The 10,642-nt window shown below is 36.9% G+C and overlaps 1 protein-coding gene across 1 annotated transcript; it reads left to right on the top strand.

Annotated features, from left to right (window-relative positions):
- Positions 9,116–10,085, top strand: LOC109330845. Its single transcript, XM_019565120.1, has one exon. It carries the CDS (start codon positions 9,116–9,118, stop codon positions 9,983–9,985), a length of 870 nt encoding a protein of 289 aa, XP_019420665.1. The 3' UTR covers positions 9,986–10,085.

The raw sequence follows: 10,642 nt of genomic DNA, 5'->3' as shown, positions 1-10,642 counted from the left end.
ATTGGGGGAGAGTCACTCTCCACGATAGAATTCTTTGACAAAGACCTCAAGCCAATAGAGAGGCTTTATCACGAAAAGGCCCATAATTTGAAATTTCTTTTAAAGTGTGCAGATCCTCTTCAACCTGGTTTAAAACTGGATGGGCCTCCAAAGAAGGGCCCAATTTTGATTTTTCACAAACATTTCTGAAAGAAGGATTAATAAAGTTAAGACCCTTTATTGTAGACAACTTATGCTCTTCAAGAAGCCTTCCTTTATCTAGACTTTTGTCTTTTTCTTCCCTACAACCACTAACAGGAATTAACCTCTGGTCTCTCTCCACATGACTTACTCCATAATTACACTTCAACTTGGAATTAACCTCTAGCTCTTTGCTTTTTATCATTAATTTTTTTTGAAACAGAGATTTTCCCATCAAAAGACTAAGCACGATATTCAGGGCAGGAAAAAGGCACAGAGATCCCTGACACCCTTTTATTCCCAGTATCACCAAAAAGGGTTAGAGGAGATCTAACCTCCTGCCTATGGATATTTTCAACCTCATCCACATCATCTTCATCCCCTTCAACTAGCAAGTTTTCTCCCCAACAAGAATCCTTCTCCGGCCAAGATTCATCTCTACTAGAATCCTCATCCTCCTCTTTGCTCACGTCTCCATCCACAGAGCTGAAAGCAAGATGAAAACACTAATCTTCCATCATCCTTATATCATAGATCTTATCATTTATCTCTACCTTTTGCACCAAATTAATGCATGTCAAAACCTTTGAAGAAATCATAAATCTACCAGCTTTAGTCTATTTTTCACATTAGTTCCTTCATCAAGGTTCACAAAAGTCCCTAACGATCATGCCAACATAATGAAGAAATCTTCACACGAAGCTATCATCGGAACACCGAGGCACTTAATCCAAACAAACCTTTCAAAATTATCATCAAAATTGGACCACACATCCAACTTAGAGAAAATAGAGTCACACCACTGTCTACCTTCATTCATTAACTCCTCTAATTCTTCAAGATTGACACTTTTCAAAAGAACTCGTCTCCCACCAAGCAAGAAAGCTTTGACAAAGAGAAAACCTTCTTTAGCCAACAAAACCTGAAAATATTCAGCATCTACTACTGATCTTAGTTCTCCAACCAAACAACCATCCATCCAAATCTTGTTCTCCTCAGGAACCTTGAAAAACAAGCAACCTGTCGACTTATCAGGCCCAACCAAGTCACCCTGATTGTTGCAGGAAAGAAGTGCACGCTTCCAAGATTTATCAACATCATCCACCACCATTTTAGCAACTCTCCTATTTGAAACTCCCAATGTTAAACTTATAAGGCCAACCAGATTAAATGGCTCCCCCTTTCCTAACAATTTCCCTTCAAATGAGCCAAAATTTCTCTGAATCCTTGGAGTATTCACAATCACTTTATAGACCCAATCCAAAAATTTCCCAGTTTTTCTTTTAGACTATCAACATCTTCCACTTCTTTGAATCTCACAAACGCAAACTTCTTAGGAATGAAGACATCATCTACTAGAGTCCATCTTGGAAAATTCTTTCCGCATATCCATAGTCTCCAAAGAATATCGGAAATTTGTGAAGAAGAAAGAGATGGAGTTTTTTTTGGAGAGCTTTAAAATACCCTCTCTAACAGAAACTACCTATTCTTAACACCAGGGAAGAATCCTCAAGAGAAGCTCTCACATTATCACCAACCTTCAAATTGCACACCACCTCCAAACTCTTGAAACCTTCCTCCGCACACACATCCTTCCCTTTTTCCTTAATACATCTAGACCCCTTCCCCCTTACCCATACACCTTTGTGAACACCCATTTTTGTCCGGCCCACAAAAAGCCCAAGAATATTTTTTATAATGCGAATTTGAATTCAAAATTTATTATTAAATTAAAAGGTTCCTATATCTAACTGATTAGGTTAACCAAAATTTAGAGATAATTAAACTGGTTAAGGTTCCTACATCTTAATGATTAGGTTAACAAAATTTAAAATAAAGCAACTTAATTTCTAAATATAAATTTTATATAAAATTAAAAGCTAGAAACCTACATGATTTTGTCACAAAAATAAAATCGAATTTTTAGGCATCCATAAGCCTATATACCATTTTCGAAAACAAATAAAAAAACATAAGAATGGAGAAGGAAAAATATTTTCTATAGTTATTTTCGAAAATAAATTTTTTAATAAATAGAAGATAAAACTTTTATTTATTTGTTTGTTTTTTAAATTATTTTTGGATTTTTTAAAGAGTAAATAAATGAATATACCAAATATATCATCTTAAAACCATTTGTAAAAGAATATATAACAAAGAAATAATAAAAATAATTTTGAATTTCCTAATAAATCGTAGAAGAATAAAAGTATTTATGTGATTTTTTTGTTAATTTTCGGAATCAATAAATTAGTAAAATATAAAAAGTGGAATTAATTTCAAAATATAAAGTTCAAAAAAAACAAACAAACAGATAAACCTGGTCAAAGTGGCAGTAATGATCCCTTAGAATCAGTAAAATCTGATTGAGTTAGTTTAATTTGTTTCAGAGAATGAGGGCCAAATTTTTAGGATAGTTAGATTAATTTTAGGAGTTAATGAGTTTTAAATTTTAGTATAAATTAGGGTTAGGGGAAGATTATTTTGACTCAGTTTTACACTGAAAAGCTCTGCTGAAACTCTGCACACAAAAAAAGAGGGTTCTAAGATAAAGAAAAAGTTATAGCCAAATTATCCTATGTGAGCAAACCCATTACAAATTCGTGCAACCTTCCATCTGAACCGTCCATCCTTTTGACCACCCCCTATCTGGCCGTGGACTTCGCTCCGTCCAATCACAGGATGAAAAGCGTCCTAGCTGCATCACGTTGCGTCACACCAAATCACCACCCGTGAGGAACGCGAGATCTACTACACGCGGTTCCATCGTCACCACATGCCTCCTCAGCGTCGTCCAATTGCCCTGCGACACGTGGCTGGACAAATCCAGCGACAACGTTTCAACCAATACAGCGGTGCCACGTGTCCTCAAGCTGTCCAAACTCCTCCATTGATCCTCCACTGTGCGGAACTCCAATTTGGCATTTGGTTGGTATTTCTAATTTTTTAGCTAATCCTACTGTTATATTTACTTTACTAACTATATACATATAATCATGTTATTAAAAATAAACATAGTTCCTAATAATTAAATAAATCACGATGGATAGAAAGTGGAATAGGAATCATGTGGGTTCATTTGCCAATTTTTTAAAATCTCTTGCTAATTAATTAATCTTGTAGATTGTTTATCAATTAAAGAACACATATTTTTAATAGTTGAATAAAGTTATAAAAAAAAACAAAAATGACGACAAATAATAATATGAAATCTTTAACCGTTTATATTATTACTTTTGAAGAAAAACACCCATATGTTACGATATTAATAACATTTTCTAAACACTTGTGTACATATAGTAACTAAATAGTTTCTCCATGATTATTCTAACTATTTATAAAATAAAAAAAAGAGTTTGTAATCATATATCAAATACTTTGATAATTTAACTAAATTTACCTTGTTCATGTAATTAATTAAAATCTTTACTAATAATCTTTTGAACACTTTTTAATAAAATAACACATATCAAAGATAAATAAAAATGTCTTTTTGAAATAAAATAATTTTTGGGAGCTAATCAAAGATGGAGCGAAGGTCGCCTTGATTTCTTCTCAAATCATCTTCGAAAGGTCGCGCTACGCCGCTTCTTTTCAATCGAGTAAATCCCAAAAAAGTTGAATAATTTTTTTTAAATAAATGACAAAACATAACTAAACTAAAAAAATTTATTTTCCATAAGTTAACAAATAGGCAAAAGTTAATGTTTTCAAGTAAAATATAATTTCCTTAAAATTAAAACACTCAACCAATCAAACTTTTTTCTACTTAAAGAACTACGTAGGCCTTGATTCCCTTAAAAGGGATACGTAGGATCGGAGTCAATCTTATCAGACATAATAATAAAAAACTATTTTTTTCTTCATAATAATTGATTAATTAGTCATAAAATTTAATAATAATAATAATAATAATAAAGTCATATATTTTAATGAAGGATACCGCTTAAGGCGGGCAGGTATGGTGCTAATACATTCCCTACTTTATAACTGACTCCCGAACCTGGATATCAAAAATCCAAAAGTCCAAGGTAATTGGGCTTAAAAGATTTTTCTACATTTTTAACTATAAAATGTAGTGGCAACTCTAAACCAGTCGTGCAGCCGAAAATCGGGACGTGACAGCTGGCGACTCTGTTGGGGACTTTTTTGAGAGTGTCTGGCCCAAGATCAAAAAAGTGTGTGACTGCTTACATTGTGTTATTTATTTTTATTTATTTATTATTATATTTGGTTAATTAATTACTTTCTAACGAGCAAAAATTACATGTTTAATAAAAATTACATGTTTAGTTATAATCATATGTCAACAAAAATTACATGCTTAATAAATATTGCTTGTTTAATTACAATGGTATGCTAATAAAATTTATGTTTAATAATATTGCATATTTAGTTATAGTTGTATGTCAATAAAAATTTCATGTTTAATCGCAATTGGGTTCCAATAAAAATTTCACGTTTAATTATAATTGTAGTCCAATAAAAATTGCATGTTTAATTACCAATGCCGACAAGAGTTGCATGCTTAACTGCTAATTGCATGTTATAAATATCAACATGAGTTGCATGCTTAATTAGTAATTGTATGCTGTAAATACCAACACGAGTTGCATGCTTAATTAGTAGTTGTAAGTCAATCATTGTAGGTTATAAACATGAATGATATACTCATGGCATGAGATATGTATGTATGTATGTGTTGACTCTGTGATTGGATGACATATATCATGTACACATTTTAGGCACACACATATGCCCTATACCCGGGTACTAGTGATACCTTTTTCGGATGGAAGGGACACTAGCCTCACTGGTCGCGACCTTGCCGCTTCTAAGTGTTGGTGATGTGGACCACTCATATTGTTACCTCATATTATAAGTTAGCCGCTCGAGCTGGTCTCTTGTTTCTAACGTTATAATATTTGGGTTTCTCTTTGGAGAGAGATGCTATATGGGCACCTTATAGTGAGTCTAGAACTTGCCTAGGGGCGTCCACTGTGTGTTAGAACCCTACTTTAGGATATTGTGCTTGTATGGATTTGTGATTTATAAACATGTGTGTATTATAACATAGTGATAGATGATTGTGTCCTTTTTGTTTAAAAAATTTTCACACATCTTCACGTTATTGGAAACAAGTTTTTTTTTCCTTATCCTCACACTATTACAAAGAATTTTATATATCATCATACCATTAACTTAACAAATAAATAAGACATCCATTTATTGCCCAAAGTTAACCTAAACAACATATTCTTTCTATTTTCTTCCAAAACAAAAACTATATATTTTAACATATTAATCATAATTAAGACTAAAATATCTCAAAAATGGGTCTTTTACATCCCGAAAAACAATTCACAAGCATTCATTCATCAACCATATTTCATTAACAATATTTCATTAATCATATTTCATTAATCATATTTCATCAATCATATTTCATGCATCATTCATATTTTATACATAAGCATTTTAATGATTGTGTGTTTTTGTTATGTAATAGGTGCATTTGCATTAAAAAAGAGGCCATTTCCCCAAAAAAAAATTAAATAAAAATGACAACCGCAAATAATTCTAGCAGCATATCGGTACCTAAAAAATCAACGAAATTGGATCTATCAATGAATAATGTAAGTTTCTTGGCCGAGCAAATTCCAAAAATGCCAGATGATGTAAAAAAACAATTCAGAGATAACTATGGAGAATTATTAGACCTAGTGTTGTCCATGTTCGTCCTCAAGACCTGGAGACTATGCAAGTTATGATTTGATTCTAGAATCCCACGCTTCGGGTATCTGAATTTCCTAATCTTGATGCTGCTCCAACCATTGAAGAGTATGAAGCTCTTCTAGATTTTCCAATGGATGGTAGACTGAGGCTCTATCAGTTCGCAGAGGGCAAGTTGCTAATGAAGGTTGCGCAGGAGGTCTTCTCGGCGTTCGTCCAGAAGCTTCAGACTTCACCAAGCAAGGAGGGGTAAACGGGCTGAAGTTGCATTTCCTAAGAAATCATATCTCTAAGGCGGCTGAAGAAAAGAATTGAACCTTATTTCAACCTGCATTCGCTTTGGCCATATACGGGCTAGTCCTATTTTCGTTCATTGATGATATGGTGGATCAAGCCGCTATGGACGTGTTCAGCAAATTCGTTCGTTTCAAGATCAACCCTACGGATGCTATCCTGGCAGAGACATTCCTATCATTCCAAAGATATCAAGAAGGTCTTCAGCGAAATGTTAGCAAGGTCCGAATCCGATTTTGCGTCCAACTCTTGCAAGTTTGGATCCTAACTCGGTTCAAACATCACAAATATGGGTTAGAGTCCCGCTATCCGTTAAGAAGGTTTCTTAGTACTTATGTCGAGGATATGCCGCTTATCAAATGGAGGGAGTTATTTGAAGAGGTCACTCCAAGGAACTTCACTGAGAAGTGTTGCCTCTATGACCGACATCAACAACTCATGTATTCGTGTGGCGAGTTCCATAATCTAGTATTGATGGGGTATCTCCTTTACACCTGCCTTGGTCCTTGGCCAACTGAAGTGAGGAGTTACTCTTGTGTCTGATAAACAACTCGAGAGCGTCTATTTCTGGTACAAAGATGAGGGGCCATCTTCAAAGGTAGTCCAATCCATAAGAAAATCCCTTAAGGACATCGATTTGCATGGGCAAAAAGAGTTGGGTGAACATAGAACCTTCTATTCTGACGAGTATAGATCTTGGAGGGCTGAGAGGATGAAGGGCGTTAACACACCTTCGCTAGTCATATCGCAAGTCAAGGGAGGCCCCACTCCAGAGGAGGTTGTACTCAAGGCAAATGTCAAATTGCTAGAAGCCCGACTTCAAGAGTCCAGGGATCAGAACGAGATGAAAGACATAGCACTCGAAAATTCTGGCAACAATGCTTCTGCACTCAGGGAAGAGATCAGGAGCCTGAAAAGAGACTATGCCGACATGTGCTCGAGGTCTGGTAAAGTCACCCAAATGAGGCAAAATCGGGCAATGGAAGAGGAAATAATAGATCTGAGGGAGAGACTTGAAGCTAGGGGACAAGCCTTGTGGATTAAAACAGAGGCAGAGAGGATAACTAGAGCAGAGCTGGAGCAGGCCACAATCACTATTAGAGATTATCAGAAGGCCTTGGACCAGTCCCACACAAAGGATGATGACTATAAAAAGTCATTAGAGCAGATGCAAGAAGAAGCCCTCGCCTGGGAAGCCCAACTGATGGATCAATTGACGGAGTTGAAGGAATCATGCGAGTTTTTAAAGGAAAATCAGGAAATGTGGGAATACAATTGGCGGGATAGTTTCGAAGAATACGAGAGGGAAAAGGGACAATGGAAAGAAAATTGCCACATTATCATTGACGGATTTGGGAACTTCGCTGATAGTTGGTTGGTAACATTCGAAGAGGCCCAACAGGAATTTCACATGTACCCGGACACAGAGATACGTCCAGCGATGAGGGCCCTTTTCGATAGCTGCACTCGGGTTGCTAAGAAGCTCAGGCGTTGGAGGATAAGGGTTCTAGTTAGTCTATGTAGTTTTGTTTTTCTTTTTCTTCTTTCTCATTTATCACTATTAGTTTTTTATTGTTAGGAATAAAGCAGGGAATAGAGGAAATTGATGCATGTGATTCCCCTTCCTCAAATAATATTTCGATTTATATTTATTTTAATAAATGGTATCTTTTTTTTTTCCGCAATGCTCTCTCTCAGCCAAGTTAAACTCACAAAAGTAATTGATAGAAAAAGAGGCAAAAGAAGAAGAATTCAAAAAGGTTTTGAACCATTCAAAAGACACAATCTTGATCTTCCAATATTCTAAAGACTATTGTCAACCGTAGATGAGCTAAGAGACTACGCTCCTTAGTTATTAATATGCGGGGTTTTTTAACTTTACAATGGACTTTATGCTGCTAGAACTAAAGAGGCAATCCTGAACTAAAAAAAACTTATTCACTCTAAAGACTTCATCAACCACACCTTAATCTAAATGGTCTCATACACTTTACAATTTATTTCAAATCATTATATTAAAAAAAACAACTTGCATTCATTTTTAGGTCAGTATTGCTTCCCAACACCCCTATAACACACGACTCCGAGCTCGAAAGATGGCTGAATCTACAGACTCGAACCTGGACACCATAACTGAATTGGCTACTATGAAAGAGCAGATGGTGGACATGTTTCATATCCTGAAAGCCCTCCAAAGCGAGAAAGAAAAGAAGGCAGCAGGCGGACCACGATCTCATCCATGTTCTGGAAATCCCAACCAAGGGGCCGGTACTAGCCAACTTCAAGACGGACATGACACCAACACAAAGCAGAAAGCTACACTAGATGATGATTCCCAAAAGGCTCCGCCAGGAGGTAATGCACCACACACAGAGAAAGAGGCGGATAAATTAAGCTCAATTGAAGAAAGATTGAGGGCTATTAAAGGAGCCAGTTGTCCAGATCTGGAGAATGCTTTTGAAATGTGTTTAGTGCCCGATGTGGTACTTCCACCCAAGTTCAAGGTGCCAGAATTTAAAAAGTAAAACAGGGCAACTTGCCCCAAAAGTCATCTGCACATGTACGCTAGGAAGATGTCAGCGTATCATGAGAACGATAAGCTCTTGATCCACTGCTTTCAAGATAGTTTGGCGGGGGCTGCTATGAGCTGGTAATCCGGCTAGAGAAAACCCATATCAGAACATTTTTGGACCTGTCAAATGCCTTTGTCAAACAGTACAAATTCAATTAAGACGCTGCACCAGACAGAACTCAATTGTAGAACATGGCTAAGAAACCATCAGAAAGTCTGAGGGAATATGTTCATAGGTGGCGGGGATTAGCATCCCAGGTCCTCCCGCGGTTAGATGAAGAGGAATAATTGTCAATATTCATAGATACCCTGCAAAGCCCCTATTATGAGCGACTCATGGGGAACGTGACGACCAACTTTAATGCTCTTATTAAAGTAGGAGAAAAGTTGGAAGGCGGAATCAAGAGTGGAAAGATTGCTGAAGAAGGTTCAGGTTCCGTAAAGAAGCCTTCCTTCATGAAGAAGACAGACGTAGAGACCCATTTCATTGATGCGGAACCAAAGAGGTTCCAACCCCAACACAATAACCAAAATAATTATCGTGTGCCCTCTCGGTTTGCACAAAATCATATACAAAACCTAAACACAACACAAAACCAAACACCAATCCATAACCCACCAAATAAAAATAATAATGCCTGCCAGCCAAGACAAGGCTATACACAACATCCAAGAAATAATAACTACTACCAACAGGAGAGGAGAGCACCTGTGTTTGACCAGATTCTGATGACATACACATACCTTTTTGCCTATCTTCAAAGGCAAGGGATGATCACACCAATCCCAGGAAGAATCCCTGGACCATGGTATAATGAAAACGTCACTTGTGCTTATCATTCTGGAGCGCCAGGACATCTGGTGGAAGACTGTAGGGCCTTTAAATTCAAGGTTCAAGATCTCATCAATGCCAAGCGAATTGATTTCAGAGAAACCAGACCCAACATCACTAGAAATCCTCTACCCAACCATGAAAATCAAGAGGAAAATGCTATAGAGGCAAGGGATGAGGTCGCAATCATCGACAAAGTTGAGGATGTGAAGATGCCCATGGGGTTCATCTTCCGGGAAATGTGCAGGCAAGGTTTGGTCGAAGTTATTACACATGAGACACACAGTAATGAGACAAAGAGTTGTGAGATGCACGGATATGTGGGCCACAACTTGGAAGACTGTAAGGATTTCAAGTTACTTCTTCAAAAATGATGGACTTGAAATTGATTGCCATAGGGGGAAGTTCTCCATGCCCCGAGATAAATGTCATAAAGAAGGGCCAAGAAGAGACGCCCGTATTCATACGCACGTATGAACCCATTATAAATCCACATGGGGGTGTTCAAACATATTTTTCTCAATGTCAATGGGAGCCGTCATTCGGCAGATGGATCCTATAATAACAAGTGAAGGAAGCCCGTTTCCTTATGAATCTGAAAAGGCAGTTCCTTGGGTCTACAAAGAGGAGCCGACTATGAATTCTTTTATGGTGACAAACATAGCAGGAAATAGTAGAATTAAAAGGATTGGGCGCATCTATGTTCCGCCAGAGGTAGAGAGGGGTCCATCTGGGGCAGCCAAAGGCAAAGAAAAAGTTCTAGAGCACATAGAGAAAGATTGATCGAGGACGTACCCGATACAAATATTATAACAATTAAAACTGCAGTACTAGGAAGTGACTCCTAGGTTGTTTCCCAAGGATTATCTTTCAAGCAAAGCTTCAAACACCTTATACTCACACACACACAAGGGGGGTTTTGTTGTTGGATAGTATGAACATAAATCAAATTCAGAAACAGTAGTTAAACAATGTAATAAAACGGCTAAATCCCATTGGTTTGTTTGTTCACAACTCAATCCTCGGTTTTA

The sequence above is a fragment of the Lupinus angustifolius genome, chromosome LG17 (genome assembly GCF_001865875.1).
Source record: "Lupinus angustifolius cultivar Tanjil chromosome LG17, LupAngTanjil_v1.0, whole genome shotgun sequence".
Lineage (NCBI taxonomy): Eukaryota > Viridiplantae > Streptophyta > Magnoliopsida > Fabales > Fabaceae > Lupinus > Lupinus angustifolius.
Note: the sequence above shows the minus strand (reverse complement) of the source record. Positions and strands in the feature narration are given on the sequence as shown.

Bases quoted from the DNA above. Each gene is read 5' to 3' on its own strand.
- LOC109330845 (XM_019565120.1), top strand. From the start codon at position 9,116: ATGGGGAACGTGACGACCAACTTTAATGCTCTTATTAAAGTAGGAGAA.